Source organism: Vanacampus margaritifer, chromosome 9 (genome assembly GCF_051991255.1).
Source record: "Vanacampus margaritifer isolate UIUO_Vmar chromosome 9, RoL_Vmar_1.0, whole genome shotgun sequence".
Lineage (NCBI taxonomy): Eukaryota > Metazoa > Chordata > Actinopteri > Syngnathiformes > Syngnathidae > Vanacampus > Vanacampus margaritifer.
Genome location: NC_135440.1, coordinates 19159626 through 19178468, shown reverse-complemented (window position 1 = coordinate 19178468; position 18843 = coordinate 19159626). Strand labels below are relative to the sequence as shown.

Sequence of the window (18843 nt, the reverse complement as noted above, 5' to 3'; positions counted from 1 at the left end):
TTTGTCTTCTTCAAGCTAAGCAATATGTACTTACATTCGAAAATGATGCGCTATAGCTAGTGTTAGTTCAAAATACTAATTTTATGCTATGACTGCAAGGCCGAGTTACAATTAGTGGCTCGGGATAAATAATGTGGCTGTTAAAATCCGTAAAAAATCTGCTGCCGCATCTGTAAAAATAATTGCATGCTGTGATTAGCTTGTTAACCTCAATGCTAATATTATGCTACTAACATGAGGACGATTTTTTTTGGGCTCTAGATAAAGCTATGCGCTCATCCACATGGTCAGTAGAATCTGTTTAAAAAAAAAATTCAACAGACTTCTTGTCTGTTCCAAGCTAACCAATCGACTTCTGCAAAACAATGCTGTGTTATTGTTAGCTCAAAATGGGGTCATTTCATGCTGCTTATATGAGGCAAAGTTACTATCTGTGACGCTAGCTTTGTTTGTACGTGTTGCTTTTTGCTTTTGAATGCTTGTAACCACAAATTAATTGCTCTTCGATTTGCATGGTAGGTTATCTTAGCATCTTGATTATTTTGTTTAATTTCCATGCGTCACAAAATTCAGTTTACCGAGTTTGAACTCTGACCGGATTCATTTGGTGTTTTGTTGCATTTGTCCAGCTTCACCACCTCCGTCAAGGAGTCCTACTCGCATCCTTACGACCACGTGACCGAGGAGCCCTGCTCGGACCCTCGGAACAACTACAGATGCCCGCGGCACAGGTGACAAGGACATCTAATGACAGTGGACATTATCATTAACCAGCATGACGATTCCCTGATCCCGCTCTGTTGATGTTCTACCACCAGGATCACCTACAAGACGGCCTACAGGCAGGCTGTGAAGACGGACTACCGCAAACGCTACCAGTGCTGCCCAGGCTACTACGAGAGCCGGGACAAATGTGTTCGTAAGTCAAAATTCATTTTGTCTTCAGAAGGGAATACTCTTCACTGTTCACGGTCTCGCGTACTGTACCACAGATTTTTAAATCATACATACATGTATGTTAATATTTTTTCCTGTGAGATTTTTCATTACATCATGGGATTTTGCAATGAACATTTTTTCCTCACAGTTTGTAACTTTATACTCACATAGCAATTAGCATAAGCCAAGAGGAAAAAATTGAGACTGTCCAAAATGGGATCATTTCTCACTTAAAAAAATAAAAATAAAAAAATAAGTATGTCTACTCCAAAATTGAACTGACTCACACAACTGCACTTCTACAGTGAAGTAAACATTGTTAGCTAGCTTAATATAGCCCACCCACCATCGCTAGTTCGAACAAATTGTCATCTCTCCACAGGTGACCACCACTGGTGCACTTTCAATCGCTTTATTGAACAAATGCTAACAAAACAAACACGTAACAAGAATGCTAGCTGCACGACTCAAGTGACGCTCAGAGGCACTCGACGCAGACTGGCTAACAGTTAGCCACTTAACAGCCCGCTGCTATCCTGAGCCGATAACAGACAACTCTGTACTCTCATTTGTTGACTCGCATGTTACTCAATATCCCCAGCCCCACCTTTTAAAGCCGCACACATTTAAAGTCACAGATACTACAGTGCAGAGCAAAAAGAAGATCTGTGTAGCTAAAATGGTGAAAAGTACAAAAAATGGTTGATGCTTGGAATATTTTTGACAAACATTATTTCTTTATTCTATTAAGACACTGTCTCAAATCGGGAAGAAAAATGAGCCTGTCTCTTTTCAATATGTTTTAAAATGAATACTTCTATTTTTTTTATACTATAGCCAGTCTAAATAGTGGTAGACAAAACTGTTATTGGAGAATTCAAAGGTTATTTTTTTTCTTTTCTTTTTTAACGAAAGCTTTTCCTGACACATGAAGCTCTGTTAGCTTTTCTTGTGCGCCGTCAACATAAAGCACTTTGTCCAAAATTGAGGGTTTAGATTCCATGTGGCTGGTGGCTGTTTGTACTGGCTGCAGCCGTGTCGCCAAAAGACCCAATAACATTCCCATCAAGGAACTTTCGCTTCAGATTTCAGTTGACTTGAAGGATTTCTCCAGATTTTCCACCCTTTGACCTCAATTAAGCATTTTTATGTGAAAGTAATGCCATGCCTCCTTTCTGTATGTTTTGGTGTAATCAAAAAAAGTACTTGCTTGGTGGAGATGTTAATAACTGATTGTAATCTTGTTTCCAACAACTCGAGTATATTGACAGCCCCCCCCCCCCCCATTGTCTCTATATTAACCATTTATATTAACCAAGTCATTTTTTAACAATATCAATAAGAAAAAAATCAGCTGTGCTTGCTAAAATTTGTGCTGTTTCTTCAGTCATTGTAGATTCAAAATCATCCAATTATGTGAATCCTCAAAGGTTGAACTGAGGCAACTGGACTCTTTTTGATTATCCATTTTTATGTGTTTTTTCTTAGTTTCTGAAAACATTTTAAAAAATGGCTTAGGCTATGAGGCTAACAATATTTTATAATGATCAGAACAGGAGGACTTCTGTTATTAAATATTAAGAATATTTTTTAATTACATATATATGAATGTATTGACTTCCAACAAATACTACATTGACAAAAAAATTACAAGTATTATATAGGCAACTATACCTTCTGTAAAACAACTGTAAAATGCACTATTTATTTTTTGCAGATTTTCTGCACTTGACTTACAAAGATCAATTCAATAATACAAGATCATTCAAAAGTAATAATAGTAAAGAGAAAATACAAAGTCATTGAGTCATTGAAAAAGTATGAAAGGATATTTCGTTTCTTTTTTTGTGAGTAGCTCTGCTTGTGATTATACTTCACATGGCCTCCTGCCGATTCCTGTGGTGACTTTTATAAATAGAGCGCAACAGAACGATCAAAACGGGCCAAGAAAATAGTACCTTTAGTCAGTGGAACCCTCCCATACAACGTGTCACATAGCACGACTTGTATAATTGAAACATCTCTGGTCAGGACGTTCAAAAGGCACCTTTTTTCCAAACCAGAGCTTTCTTTCTTTTACCAGCCAATAAACATATCATTATGCATAACGACACGCTGTGTTCATGTGATGACAAGTTGTGATATATTTGCTCCTACATTGTCATTATTTGCCTCCGTCTGTCTTTCATCTCGCCAGCTCGCTGCACCAAGGAGTGCGTTCACGGCCGCTGCCTGGCTCCGGACCGCTGTCAGTGCGAGGGAGGCTGGCGAGGCGACGATTGTTCCAGTGGTATGGAAACTTAAAAAAAAATAAAAAATCTCTCTCCTTTAATCCTAACTACTAATATGAGTGACACCATACGCAAACATTCAACATTAATAAACAGTGCAAACGCAACAAGGAGCGACGTCAACTGCGTCAGTCAAAGCGGCTCGAGGCCATTACAAACACCAGACTTTCCTCCAATGGAAACAGTAAAGTGAAAGAAGTCCTCTTAGACATGTGTAACTCCTCATTAACATTAATGATAAATAATTATAAACTAGGAATTATTAATTGCTTGCTAGTGTTGATGTTCTAATAGGGGACCTAACAGTGATCCCTGGTGGACACCATTACGGAATAGCCTACTTATAAAAATCCCTAAGTAATAAATGGTAACATTTTATTTTGAAATTAAGGAATATGCCAAGTAGCGATAATGCCAGAGGCAATTGCAAAATAAAAGCATTAGCCTAGCATTAGTGTGGTTTCTATAATTCTCCAATAAATAACCCAAACTATTGGACAGCCATATGTTGCATTCTATGTAATGTATTAGAGTAATTGCTGTATCTTAATACAGTTAAAATTAGAGCCAAATTATTTCAGGAAATCATTGAATTGCAATTTGTTGCCCTCCAATTTTACGATTGGGCTTTAAAATGTACTTTTTAGTTTACCTGCTGTTTTTTTCTCTGACACTAATAATGGATCATGTAAACAGGACCAACTGGTTAGCATTTGAGATGTCATGTGTTTGTACAATGGGCTCTGGCCTTCCTGCGTGCGTTTGCATATTCTCTCTCTGCTTGTGCAGATTTTCTCCAAGTACTCTGGTTTCCTCCCACATTCCAAAATAAGCATGTTGGTGAATTAAAGACGCTAATTTGTCCTTAAGTGTTAATGTGAGTATGAATGCTTGTTTGTTTTTTTAAATTTATATATGCACAGGCGGGATCTTTAAAGCTGTCATATTATATGAATATATTTTTACTGAAATTAATGTATTCTAATTGTTTCACCTTTTCTTATGTGTTACTTTAAAAGCAGAGCAATAAGTCAATACTAAGTCAGCGATAGTCATCCATTAGTCTGGCCTTATTGTCAGTCATGTTATGATTTACACATTTTATCATGTTGTGGTAATGTCCCAAATATAAATCCTCTTTAAAACATCAAAATGATGACTGTTATTATCGAAATATCAAAGGTTCTAGTAGTGATCCCTGTGGGATGCCTCCCAACAAGGCTCTATGTAAATTGTGATTTTAAGCAGCTCTTGTACTCTTGCTATCGTAACATTCAAAAACAAGTTGTAAAAGTGCTTCTCTATTATTATTTTTTTCTACACTCATGCATGAATAAGACACACACATTTTTGGTTCTGGACGTCACCAAAACACGACGGAGTTGTTTTTCTTTAATCAAGAGTGAAAGCAGAGCGCTTCATATCATTGGCCTGCGTGGCTATTTTCCACAGCCTGCTTCATTTGGGTCAAAAGTACGCCGCTTTATTATTGTCGTCCCCTGTGCAGCAGAGAGAGGGAATTAGCTTTAACGGGTAGCAGGTTGCTGTGTTGACGGTGAGGAAACGGAAAAAATGAGCCCACAACTTTCTCATTTTCACAGTTTCTCCATCTCGCCTTTTGCTCCCTGTGTACCCTTTCCCCTTCATTTTTGAAACCTCTTTTTCGTGTCCTTCCTTTTTGCCTGCCCTCCTTTTTCTGCTTTGGAGAACAGTCCGAGTGTGGAGTTATCGAAGTGTGTGAAATTGGAGGAGAGAGGGCTTTTTGAGGTTTGCAAGTAAGCTAAATAGGATGAAGAGGGATGGAAAATGATGGGGGAAGAAAACTTGTATTGGACAGTATGGAGATCCTGCCTTGCAGCCTCATGCATAAAATGATACTTGATCTAATGTTAGGAAGCGACTAATGGTTTTGTACTCGGTGGTCATCTCTTCAATGCACATTCACACACACACACACGAGTTGCAATTAAAATCTCTTCAGGAACAACTTAGAAAAGTTAGCGTAGCGTAGCAGCTGGTTTTGAAGCCGCTACCAAATCGCACTCCTGTGGTTTGGATGTTTAAGCTCGAGAGATATTACAGGAAAATGTGTTTCAGGGTAGCAACGTCAGTGGAAAAATGATGAACCTTGTGTGAAATATTAATACCGGGATTTTTTTTTTTTTTCATTTGGAGGTTTAAAAATCAATAAAAATCTGTCAAACTCTCAGAGCTTCTGACGTCGTCAAAACCAGAAAAAAATGATTCAGCAGTGTAAATGGTTTGCAGATGGTCGGAAGATAGATAGATGGATAGATTGATGGGTGGATGAACTGGCTGGTGTTATTGAGGATATCATTTGTTTATCTTGTTGTCCATTCATCTTGTTCTAGTAAAGGACTTAATACTGATCCATGGGGGACACCTTTACCCCTTTAAAGCCTGAACCATGAAATATACGAGAGAAAATGCTGATTCTTTGTAAATAGAGTATTTATTGGTCCTTTTGAAAATAATAATAATAATGATAATAATTGAAAATCAACATCCACATATGACTTTTGATTTGTGTCATATTTGATACATCCGATCACAATGCTTTAAATTCGTACATTTATAACTGTCAAAAATATAATAATAAACAGACATATCAAATATATTTGTATTTCCAAAAATCATTTCCCACTTTTAATAAGTGATCCTGGGTGGGAATGGGTGATCCTGCCCTCTAATGGATTATCCGTACAACGCATGTGTCAGATCATATACGTCAAGGCTGGGAGGGGGAAAAAAATTATACTCATGAAATAGAGGGCTCAAAATGTATTGTATTTAATATGATACGTTTGGCTTTATAGGGTTAAAGAGTGGATGTTTTAACTCTAATGGTGCAGTAACACCTGCAGAGAGAAAATTAAACAATACTCACAGGAATATATTCTTTATCCTCTCAAAAAAAAGATTAATATTACTGCAGATTGCAGTTAGCGAGCATTTGTTTGCATTTTTTTTTTTGGCAAGTCACACACACCAGGTGCTGCAATGAATTAACCATGATGCACAAACTGCTTAATTTTTTTTTACATTTTATTAAATTAAGTTATCACTTAATGTTTTTATAAAGTAATATTATAGAGTGCTATTTTCCTTATAAAAAAAACTATTTTTCAATGGGGAAAGGCGATGCGATTTGAGTGTTTTGAGTTACGGTCACAGAACATATTAAACTCATACCTCAAGGTACCACTGTCATTTGTTTTGTTTTTTTTGTCCAGCCATTGTGCTGCTGCTCTCATAAAGTTCCTAATACTGATTCCTGTGGGATTCCGCCTGGGGAAACAATTCATTTTGCTCTCCTTTTTTAGTTGTTGTTATTTTTGTTTTGATGGTTTTTAGGCCCCCACAAAGCTGGGAATCAATTTTTTCAAAGCAAGTTTGGAGGAGTTACTTCAGAAATACCAGTTCTAAAAATTTGTATATTATTTTTTTTTTTTCTTTCACCGAGTCACATCAGAAAATCTGCTTGGGAAGGTCTGTGTAAACACAACGGTCTACACCATGTGAATTTCTCATTACTCAACATGACAAGAGTTGAGCCAAGCCCCCCCTCTGCCGACCCGTTTAGACGAGAAGGAGCAATAACGTTGGCTGCATAAACACTGGCAGCGCAGCTCATTCCGAGCCAAATTTGGATCTAGTAGAATCTATTTTGGGAGCCGTAGCCCTGCAACTACAAAAAAAAAAAAAAAGGAGTGATTTGGGCCTTGATTCCGATTACCAAGCGATTTAAAAATAACATCCATAGAGGTCAAGATGAAATTGTTGGCGCCGTTTTTCATGTGACAGACGCCCATCCATCAGTGACATCATCAAACAGACAGAATGCTCTTGGAAACTCAAACCCTGTGTGAAAGTCCACTGCTGGATAGGACAAAGTCCAACTTTTGTGAGCTCCATGCAAATCTCCCAGATAATTTGAATCTCTCGGGCGGAAAGACGACACCCCAGATTTTGGATGACAGGAGTTCGAGTTGGGGGTGGGGGGATAGTGGTGGAAAACCACAATTGGTGCAAGAGTGTTCTGTTTTTCATTTATATGTGGCCGTGTGTTTTTTTTTTGACAGTCATTTAATCTTTTTTTTTTCTCTTGATGACATCATCATCAAGCGTTACCACACAGCACTAAATAGACGCCATTACCGTAAGTTATGCTAAAGACTCCTTAACGGGAAGGTGACTGTTCTGAATGGTCGGAAAATTGATCAAGTGCCAGAGTCAGGGGAGGCCCTTTTGAAAGAACGGCCCCATTATTATCCCCCCCCCATACATTCAGTAAAATCCTGCAAATGTTTGATTCTAATTTCACCATATGGAAAGTTTTACTGTAAAGTATAGAAAAATGCTAAAAAAAAAAAAAAAGAAGTTCAAATTATTCCCAACTATTCCCACCAAGTTACAATACTCCGGCATGTCTTGATAAAATAAAGAATTCCTACTTAGGGACTGTCAAAGTGTTTTAGTCCGACCTCAATGGATGAGCTGTTACAAAAAGCAGGGGGCCCAGTTGGAATCCTTGTGGGACACCCTGAGAATGTGAACTTGATCCTCAAGCTGGATCGTTGTTAGTTCAAATTCAAACAAGTAAATAAATAATAAATAATAAATAATAAATAATAAATAATAAATAATAAATAATAAATAATAAATAATAAATAATAAATAATAAATAATATTCCCATCTGTATGAAATATCATGCACTCCAATTAAAATGATAAAACATGACTTCTTCTATGGTCCATGCAATCTATGGTCAAGAAAAGTCAACCATGTGACATAATGTAAATACAAGTCATACAATCACTGTAATGCCATTGTTCCTTGGCAGTTATTCATGATGACCGTGACCACCTTGCACATTAGAAATCAACCAAACTACTCAAAATAATCTTCTGTCTCCTTCTCCCCCTCAGCCTGTGAGGACAAACGTTGGGGTCCGGGCTGCGGCCAGCAGTGCAAGTGCGAGAACGGCGTGCCGTGCGACCCGGTCAAGGGGACGTGTCAGTGCCCGCCGGGTTTCATTGGACGTTCCTGCGAGGAGGCGTGCCCGGCCGGAACCTTTGGGAAGGGCTGCCTGCAGAAGTGCAAGTGCGGGACCGGAGGATCCTGCCATAAAGCCAGCGGAGAGTGCGCGTGTCGGGATGGCTTCACCGGCACCTTGTAAGTACTTCAGGACTCACATTTACATCGTCAACCGTGAGAGATCATCAGCTGTGCTGCGGGAAATGATCATTTTCACTTTCTTCATTTGATTTCCATGATAATTATTATTCATGTGCAACGAAGATATTTTTGTGCTTTTTCCGTGATGCTTTAAGATGCTATAATTTGGCGTGAATGCCCTGGCTAAAAGGAAAGTAGTAATTTTCAAGGAAGCATTATTGAACATCATTTGTGATATTTTTTTCTCAATCAAATCATCTTTAAGCTGTTGGTTTTGAAGATACATTTTAGTAAGATGAGTTTGAAATGATGTGAAACGTGATGTAAAATACGCTTTGGTACACTTGCACAATAGAAATGAGAGCTGATAGATATCATTGGATGCATTTTTAGCTGCGAGAGGCCGTGCACCAGGAAGTGTCCTGCACGGTGTCCGTGTCAAAATGGCGGCATCTGTCGGGGCAAAGGGATCTGTGCCTGCCCTCCTGGATGGACGGTAAGCAAAAAGTTTGTCAACAGCAATAGAAATGCAACACTTTTGTTTTGGTTCTCATTTTCAATGAGCATAACCCAACATTGTTTACAAATATGTTAAAATCTATGCTAGTGAGCACTTCTCCTTTGCCGAGATAATCCACCCACCACGCAGGTCTGCCTTTCGCAGTCTACAATATAAGGCTACTGTAAAATGTTTGTATATTGTTCAGTGTGCTTTCACTTCACATCATATTCAACTGACCTTTTCTTTTCAACTGTTGCTGCCTTTTAGGGTTCTGTCTGCACGGAGCGCTGTCCCGAAGGACGGTACGGACCCAACTGTGCCGAGGAATGCATTTGCCACAATCGCGGCAAATGCGACCCCGAGACGGGTCAGTGCAAGTGTGCCAAAGGCTTCACCGGGAACAGGTGTGTAATTGTAAAGTGAGAGTGCAGTCCAAAAACAAATGATTTGTTTGTAATGCTTTTTTGGCACTGAGGTCACTTGTTGCTAGGCAGAAATTGTGAGAAGACACAACACCTCAAAGCATTTACAAACATTCTTAAGAAAACTAAGAAAACAAAAATTGCTTAAAATGTTTAATCAAATGGATTTAAAAGCATTCGCACTCAGCGCTGACTTCACTTCTGTTGACAACATAACAGCTAAATGCTGCTTCACCATATTTACTTTAAACTCTGGGCTCCAGTAATGGACCCAAGTCTGCATACCTCAGAAGCCTACTGGATTTCTATTTGTGTGTTTTGTTTGTCGCGCTCAGGTGCAACGAGGAGTGCGCGGTGGGCTCTTACGGTCAGGACTGCAAAGGCGCGTGCGACTGCGCAAACGGCGCTCGCTGCTACAACATCGACGGCGGCTGCCTGTGCGAACCGGGTTTCAGCGGGCCTAGCTGCAAGGACAGGATGTGCCCGCACGGAAAATACGGCATGCACTGCGAACGCGCGTGTCTCTGCCAGGACAAGCACACGCTCAGGTGAACATACAAAGAAAAGTAAACCAAACAACTTGACAAGCTGTAAATGCTATGCTAAGTACTGTACAACAACTGTCGTCCATTTCTGATCAAACTGCTTCGATGTTAGTGTCCATGCTAATCCCAGTCATGGCCATTCCACTGTTTGGGAGTTTGCAGGTAAATAGTGCCCCCTGGCTACCATAAAAATGGAGGTTTAAATGGAGCTAATGAAGCATAATATTCTTATTTATGATTTTTGAAGCATGTGTTTTTTACAACATTGTTGATGTGTGTATAGGAGTGACTTAAATGTGCAGTTATGTCAATGTCTACATGACCTTTCAGGATTTAAAATTAATAGATGCTAAATTAAATTGAATCAATTTCAATTAATTTAATTGCAATAATAAAAATAAAAAAATAAATACAGAATACAAGAAAAGCTTTCTCTTTTTTTGCCAGTAAATGATTTTTAAAATCCAGAAAACAACAGTAAAGTGTTTTTTAATACAGAAAACACTGTATTTTTGCAAATCCAGACAAAAAAAATAAGTGTATAAAATTGAATATTTGGTTTTAAATCAAATGAAATTTAAGTTCGGTTCAATTAAGTTATGTTAAATTAAATGAAATAAATATTTTTTTTAATTAAATTACTAGGATTATTGCATTATTTTGATATTAATTCTGATTACCAAATAAAAAATGTGCATATGTAATTAGTTTTTAATCCCCCCAAAATTAAAACTAAATATTTTTTACATATCATTCCAAAAACTAACAGTTTTTTTAATCCCGAAAACAATTATGTACATTTTTGTTTTTTTAAATCTAGAAAACAAAATATAAAAACCTTTCCTTTAAAGCTACTGAACGTAGAATATTCCATTTGGAATCGGCTTGCAGGAGTACCCATTGTGAACAGCTAAAGTGTTAATCTACTAACTAGAAGGCATTTCAGTCATAAATGGTCAAATAAAAAGCTTACTGTAAGGTTATTATTGGGTAAAAAAAAATCCATATTACAGCTTTTAAAAACATGCTGCAAATAATAAGACATGTAGTCTGATTCAAATTTTTTAAATGAACAAACAATGTGCATTTTTTAAAATGTAATTTTTCCAATTTCATTTCATGTTACCTGACCATTCCCTTCAGATGCAAATATATGTTTTTTTTTAATTGAATGACTGAGATTATTGTATTATTTTGCTATTATTAATTCTGATTACAAAATTTTAAAAGATACATTTATGATTATTTGTTAATCCTTTAAAAAAAAAATATATATATATATATATATATATATATATATATGTTTTTTTAATTATCATCCAAAAAACTAACAGCAAACAATCATGTAAATTGTGTTTTTAAAATCTAAAAAACAAAAGAAAAACCTTTCTTTAAAAAAAAAAATGCTGTAAACAACATGTGTTTTCTAGTCAGATTCTTTTTGTCTTTCAAAACTTTTATTTTTCCAATTTCATTTCATGTTACCTGACTATTTATTATTCCCTTTCAGCTGCCACCCGATGAAAGGCGAGTGCACGTGCCAGGCAGGTTGGGCCGGGCTGCACTGCAACGAAACCTGCGCCCACGGTTTCTATGGCGACGGCTGCCTGGAGCCCTGCTTGTGCGTCAACGGCGGCGTGTGCCATGGCGCCACCGGATTGTGCCAGTGCGCCCCCGGATACACGGTCAGCAGCCCACCATCTTCACAACCACATTAGTGTGTCTTCCTGGGAAGTGATCCAATTTCACTTAATATTACTTATTATAAATAGCACTTTTTTCTTTGTTCATCTATCTATACCAAGGGTATATTGTGGCAGTTTGAACAATGAATGAACACTATTCATACTGATTAAAAAAAAAATCCCAGGGTGTTCACTGCGAGAATCCGTGCAAAAGCGACACCTACGGCAAGAACTGCTCCCTGGAATGTTCTTGCAAGAACTCTGTGGACTGCTCACCTATCGACGGCACCTGTTTCTGCAAAGAAGGTGAAGTTTCTTCACATGTGGGCGGGGATTCGCTAAAGCTTCCGCCATCACGCTCATTTTTTAATGTCTTCAGGCTGGCGAGGGCCCGACTGCTCGCTTCCATGCTCGGAGGGAACCTGGGGCCGTGGATGCAACAGCACCTGTCAATGCGCTAACGGGGCTAAATGTAACCCAGCGGATGGATCCTGCACCTGCACGGCCGGCTGGCAGGGGGCGCACTGCAACCAGGCGTGCCCGGTGAGCTTTCAGCACTTTCACACAGAAGAACAGTGTGTATACATTAGGGGGCAGGTGAAAGCAGCGCCCCTCAGGACACAACAGATAGCTGTGTGTGTGTGTGTGTGTGGGGGGGGTGTCTTTACTTTATATGTTTGGCATTTTAGCTGTTATCCAGCATGCACATAAAAATATTTTTTTTAATCAAGGAAATAAAAAAATAAATAATTTAAAAAAAAAAAGTAAAGAAACCCAATAACGGAACCAAGAAAACAACAAATATTGTTGTTGTTGTTGTTTTTACCAGAAAACATTAAAAACTGTGATTTTATTTTTTATTTTTTATAATCTGCAAAACCAAAAGAAATGTGTTTTTTTTTAACCCATAAAATAACCCCCAAATCTGAATATTGTCATCCATGAAGAGAAAGAAAAATGCCTCTGGAAAACAAACTCGTTAACTATTTTCATTATATTGAAAACACCAAAACTTTTTCCCTAGAAAATTAAATGTTTTTTTTCCCCATAAAAAGTGTATTTTTAATCGTTAAAATAATGACAAAAAACCTGACCTACGCTTTTTTTCTTCAAAATCCAGAAACACAAAAATAACATTTTGAAACCATTAAAGTGTCTTGTTTTTAAAACTCTGAAAATAACCAATTCCCCGTTCTTAAGATCGCAAAATAAACAAAAGTATATTTTAATCCAGAAAAATTAAATGTTTGTATCCAGAATAAAACAAAAACAACAAAAAAACATATTTGTGCCCAGAAATAAAATCTGAATTAACAAAATTATCTAGAAAACAGGAGGAAAAAATATTTAAAAGGAAAAAATAACACAACCATAAACCCCCAATAACGGTTCTTCTTTCAAATTATGCATTTTACATTTAATACAAACACCTTATAATCCATCCACCTTTTGAATAGCTTACTTGATACGGCTGCCATGTGCCAGTTTTGCCACTGACCTTTGGTACCATCAATGAACTCTGCCTAGCAACAAGTGACCATGCCGTCACCAAGTAACTGTTCTCCATTCATCTACATTGCTGTGTCTGCTTTACAAAATGTTACTACACAATTTCTTTGGAAGCCTTTTTTGGATAATCTCGTTGTTGCCATGGTGACAGCCCCCCTATTGTTGTAGCATTTTGCCTGGCGCTGGTCCAGTTGACTGCCTGGAGAGACTCTCCTGACTGGCTTTGCTTCCTACTCGCAGATGGGCTTGTTCGGGCCGGGCTGCCTAAAGAGATGCGACTGCCTCCATGCTGACGGTTGCCAGGCAACCACAGGGGAGTGCCACTGTCTGCCAGGCTGGTTTGGTGAGTGGCCATGATTTTAAACAACACACTAGCAATAAAATACATATTGATAAGATAATAATGCTCACTTTTGAGATGTGGAAGAATATGTTTAATATTTTGATTATATTTTGCAGTGATAATACAGTTTTAGTTGTTGGTAAAAATAAATGTACATACTTTGTATTTATTTATGTTTTTATTCAATTTGCATTTTATTCTATTGAATATTAACATTAATTTTATCCAGTAAAATGCAATTTTTTTTAATCCGCCCCAAAACATAAAAAAAAAATAAATTATGTACGAAAAATCTATTTAACATGTATGCATTTAAATATGCTACTGATTTACAATATATTATTTTGTACTGTTTAGTTCAAAAAAAGAAACGACAATCCTCACTAATAGTTAAATATTTAAAAATTTGTTTCAGCATCTATTTTTAACAAAAAAAAATTTTTTTTAAATTGTTTACTCTATATAAGACTATACTTTAGAATATTAGTTTTAATAAAACAATTAATATAGAAATAACAAGACTGATAATATCATTTTGAGTTTCATATTTGAGTGACTATTTAATTGCAAAAAACAGGCAATAAAATGACACATTAAGATCAGTAAAGCCAAAATATTTAATATTAATAATAATAATATAAATTTTAATTTAAAAAAAAATAGCAGCCAAATTCTGAATTAAATTTTTCTTTATGTAGAAAACAGAGGGGTGGGGGTGGGGGTGTTATTTGGGAAAGAAAAAAGAATTATTTTACACACAAAATATTCTAGGAAACAAAAACATCCTATCCAGAAATCAACAGTAATATGTAACATGTGTGATTTTATTAATCAAAAAACAGGTACAAAGTGACATTGCTAAGCCAGGATTAGTTGCCTAGCATGCTGAATAAATTAAAAAATATTTTATATTATATATATAATATTTGATTCACTGCCATTGATGGCTGTAGACATCAAAGATCATTTTTATTTTTAACAGGGGTGGCAGTGAATGTATTTTTGAAAAAAAAAAGAAAAAAAAAGCAAGAAAGAATCAGTCAATCAATCAATCAATCAGTCCAGCCGCCTTGTCCCTGCCAGGCCCACGTTGCAGTGAGCCGTGCTCCGAGGGCTTGTGGGGGCGCCATTGCAACCAGACCTGCTTCAGGCACTGCCCCAACAGCGACACGTGCCTGCGGGAAACGGGGGCATGCGTGTGCCGGCCGGGCTTCTGGGGGGTCACCTGTCAGAACAGTGAGTGTCGCCGAGTGACACCGATCACGACGCCAGTCAGGCGGCTGACGCGTCTCCGCCTCCCCAGAATGCAGATCGGGTACGTACGGCGACCAGTGCGGCCAGTCCTGCCCGTCCTGCGGCCAGTCGTATCGCTGCCACCATGTGACCGGGGAGTGCGACTGCCTTCCGGGGTACACCGGGGATGATTGCCATCAAGGTGGGTTCAACAATTAATTTTCAAAAAAAAATTCATAAATGCCCTTTTTCACAAATACAGGCCCGGTGTGTGCAAAAGGGGGAGTTGTTCACAATGCGTGATGTGTGCGTTTGCTGCAGTTTGTCCGTCCGGCTACTTCGGCAAGGGCTGTTCCGAAGTGTGCGTCAGCTGCGCCAACAACGCCACGTGCAACCACCGGGACGGCCAATGCCAGTGTCTTCCCGGCTGGACCGCCACAGACTGCTCAATACGTCAGCAGCAACTCTTAGTCATTATCTTTAATTGGATTTTTTTTTTTTAAAAACGTGTTTTTCATCTCCAGCTTGCAGTGCGGGACGTTTCGGCTCCTTTTGCTCCCAAACTTGCTCTTGTCCCACCAACGCCTTGTGCGACCGCGTCACAGGAGAATGTATGTGTGATGATGCTGACTGTCAACAAGGTACACACACACACACATTGACATTGGCATAATAACATAATAATAATCCTAGACCCTAACCCCAACCAAAACCCAATTCAAACCCAAACTCAAGTTTTGACCCTCAAAAAGAGGTTTGGACTCATGGGGACCACCAAAATGTCCACACAAGGACACGTGGTCCCCACAATGATAGTAAAAACCCAGAAAATGGTCCCCATGATGTGATATAAACCCGTGCACACACACACAAAAAAGGAAAATTACAAGGTTCGTTCTATGAACATATACAAATTCCTATTTTAACAATGAATCGACTTTTATTCAGTTTGATTCTTTTTTTGTTGCAATTTTTTCCGAGTTATTCATGTTTTCCCTTACTTTTTTTAATCATGGAATTTAATTTTACATTAATCTTTTTTAATTACATTTTAATGTATTTTTAATGTATTTCCTTTTTTATTCATGATATACATTTAAAGTGTTTATTATAAATGCATTTAATTTTCTTTACTCATTTTTACTTTATTTTTGTTATTTTTACTTTTTTTTCTGAATATTAATTTTTCCCCCTCAATTCTTTTTTTGTTTTTAGTCTTGAATCCTTACTTTAAATTTCGTTTTTCAATATTTTTTTTTCATTTTTTAAGTTACTAAAATCAAAATTATATTTCAATAAAACATTTGTCTGTACATTTTAATTCTGCAATTCTGTAATTAAGTAACGACTCAATTGAAATGTATTGCACATAAGTTCATTTTTTAAAGATGAAATGCAAATATAAAAGTTAAATAAAACTGAACTGTACTTGGACTGTGATACTTCAGCCTACCACTAGAGGGAGGCCTCATACCACTAGGCTTTGAGATTTGTTTTCTTCCATTTTTGAACTGCTTATTCTCACAAGGGTCATGCTGGAGCCTATCCAAGCTGGGTGGGAGGCGGGGTCCAAACGAGTCGCCAGCCAATTGCAGGGCTTTGAAAATTCCTGCACAAAAACAAGTCTGACTTTTCCCATTCTTCATTTCAGAAGCGGCAGAGCCCGGCAGCGTGATGGTGCCGCTGTCCCCAGGCGAGAAGGAATCATGGGCGGCCATCATCGGCGTTGTGGCGCTGGTCATCCTGGTGGTTCTACTGCTGGTTCTGCTGTTGCTCTACCGACGCCAGCAGAAGCTCAAGCACAACAACGCGCCCACCGTCTCCTTCTCCGCCAGCCGCACCGTCAACTCCGAGTACGCCGTGCCAGGTATAGGCCGCGCCACGTGCTCATCATCAACTTGATGAGTACTTCTTCTATTTCAACATTGGAGTTTTGATTATAAGTTCCACATCACTCCTGTTTTAGATGTTTGCTTTCAAAGGTAAAGGTAACAACTAATCTAATCAATTTGAAATGTAAAAAAGAAAAGAAAAGTGTGTTTTTATACGCATGACTTAAAGAAAAAATACAGAAAACAAGCAACATTTTGTCAATCAAAAAAAATTATTTGAATTTTTTTTAAATAACTTTTATCTAGAAAATTTGACTTATACATTTTTCTTCATCTAAAAAAGAAACAAAATTAAAATCATGAAAATCATATTAAAATTGTATCCAGAAAACAACAAATAAACAAAATGAGTTGGTGTTTAATACAATTTTTACACAAATTCTTTTTCAACGTGTGCAAAATTGTACACATTTACCCCATTTTTATTTTTTATTGTTATTTTTAAAATATTTTTAATCTGAAAAACAACAATTGTTTTTATTTTGGTAATCTATAAAAAACAAGTGCAGTAAGTCATTAAAAAAAGCATTTTAAAATATTTTTGACAAATGTCTTTCAAATAAATTAAGTGTCTTTTTGCACGTTTTTAGTTTTATTTCAGAAATATTTGTATCTAGAAAATGGCAATTCTTTTTTTAAGATTTTTTTTTTAATCTAGAAAATAACAAAAATAATTAGGTAATTTAAAAAAAAGAGTATATCCAGAACAGCAAATAATAACAGTTTAAAATAAAAACTAAATTAAAAAAAACTTTATTTATGGTTATCAAGAAGACAGCAATTTTCATTTTCCTTTTGAGTGATGTAATTTTTTACATTCTTATCCAGAAATCAACAAAAAAAAAAGTTTAATATTATGTTAAGGTAACAAACTAGGGCTAGGGTTTCAAATTAGGGTTTCAAACTAGGGTTAGGGTTTCAAATTAGGGTTTCAAACTAGGGTTAGGGTTTCAAATTAGGGTTTCAAACTAGGGCTAGGGTTTCAAATTAGGGTTCTAAATTAGGGCTAGGGTCTCAATTTAGGCTTTCAAACAAGGGCTAGGATTTCAAATTAGGTTTTCAAACTAGTGTTAGGGTTCCAAATTAGGGTTTCAAACTAGAGCTAGGGTTTAAAATTAGGGTTTTAAACTAGGGCTAGGGTTTAAAATTAGGGTTTTAAACTAGGGTTAGGGTTTCAAATTAGGTTTTTAAACTAGGGCTAAGGTTTCAAATTAGGATTTCAAACTAGGGCTAGGGTTTCATATTAAGGTAACAAACTAGGGCTAGGGTTTCAAATTAGGGTTTAAAACTAGGACTAGGGTTTCAAATTAAAAAGGGATAAAAATGTTTAGCTGTTTTTTTCCATTTATGATTTTGAAAACAATAAAGAAAATTACTTAATGGACAGCAAAGCTAGAGTGTTATGCAAATGATGTGACTTCATTGCTGTTTATCCATGTGCGTGTGTGTGCAGATGTGGCTCCCAACTACCACCATTACTACTCGAACCCGAGCTACCACACTCTTCGGGACAACCGTCCGCCGCTGCCTCACCTCCCCAACAACCACGACCGCACCATCAAGGTGACCTTCACTCCACTCTGCTCCTTCAAGGTCCTCCTTTGGCTGCTTTCCTGATTCCTTTTTTTTTTTTGGGCAGAACACCAACAAGCAATTGTTCTGCAGCATGAAGAACACTGAACGGGAGAGGCGCGGCCTGTTTGGCGTGGAGAGCAACGCCACGCTGCCCGCCGACTGGAAACACCACGAAGCTCGTAATAAAGAGCCAGGTTAGACCACAGCTCAACCATGTGCTCACACGTCTGGGCTGAATTTTTCAAAATTGTATTTCTATCTCGTTTGATTTGTCTGTAAAATTGTCCCTTACACAGGCAGTCCATTATTACAGTACAACGTTCACCTATTTTCAGATTATCATTTTTTAAAATATATCCTCCCTTATTCTGAAAAAAAAAATCACCTTGACAGGTGCCCTGAGGTACCCCTGAATATATTCATGTAAAAATAAATAAATAAACTTAACAAGTTAACTAGCCTATTTTGGCAAAGAAATGAATAAGTTTAGTGTTGCTTCCTTTTTCTTTTTTTTAACAAGGTAAGGCAATTGAGAACAGTTTCTCATTTACAATGCTGAGCTAGAGGAAATTTCGAGTTCAATGTCTTGCCCAAGGTCACTTTGGAACCGGGAATTAAACATCTGACTTTACCAACTGAGCCTGAGCTGGTGAGTAAAAGTCAAAAAGTTGTCAAACAACTACATACTCGAGTAAAAATACCTGCAA

At 37.4% G+C, this 18843-nt stretch overlaps 1 protein-coding gene across 2 annotated transcripts in view; it reads left to right on the top strand.

Annotated features, from left to right (window-relative positions):
* The window catches only part of pear1 (platelet endothelial aggregation receptor 1), a 50204-nt gene that overhangs the window by 28451 nt on the left and 2910 nt on the right, over positions 1 to 18843 (top strand). For both annotated transcript variants that reach the window (XM_077574878.1, XM_077574879.1), the window contains 18 exons: positions 630 to 731; positions 819 to 919; positions 3137 to 3229; positions 8181 to 8427; positions 8824 to 8926; positions 9200 to 9336; positions 9690 to 9902; positions 11410 to 11584; positions 11770 to 11890; positions 11964 to 12127; positions 13334 to 13436; positions 14520 to 14672; positions 14740 to 14871; positions 14991 to 15122; positions 15194 to 15310; positions 16321 to 16536; positions 18015 to 18124; positions 18201 to 18330. In XM_077574878.1, coding sequence (XP_077431004.1) covers positions 630 to 731; positions 819 to 919; positions 3137 to 3229; positions 8181 to 8427; positions 8824 to 8926; positions 9200 to 9336; positions 9690 to 9902; positions 11410 to 11584; positions 11770 to 11890; positions 11964 to 12127; positions 13334 to 13436; positions 14520 to 14672; positions 14740 to 14871; positions 14991 to 15122; positions 15194 to 15310; positions 16321 to 16536; positions 18015 to 18124; positions 18201 to 18330 — 2549 coding nt within the window. The remainder of the gene's footprint in view (positions 1 to 629; positions 732 to 818; positions 920 to 3136; positions 3230 to 8180; positions 8428 to 8823; positions 8927 to 9199; positions 9337 to 9689; positions 9903 to 11409; positions 11585 to 11769; positions 11891 to 11963; positions 12128 to 13333; positions 13437 to 14519; positions 14673 to 14739; positions 14872 to 14990; positions 15123 to 15193; positions 15311 to 16320; positions 16537 to 18014; positions 18125 to 18200; positions 18331 to 18843) is intronic.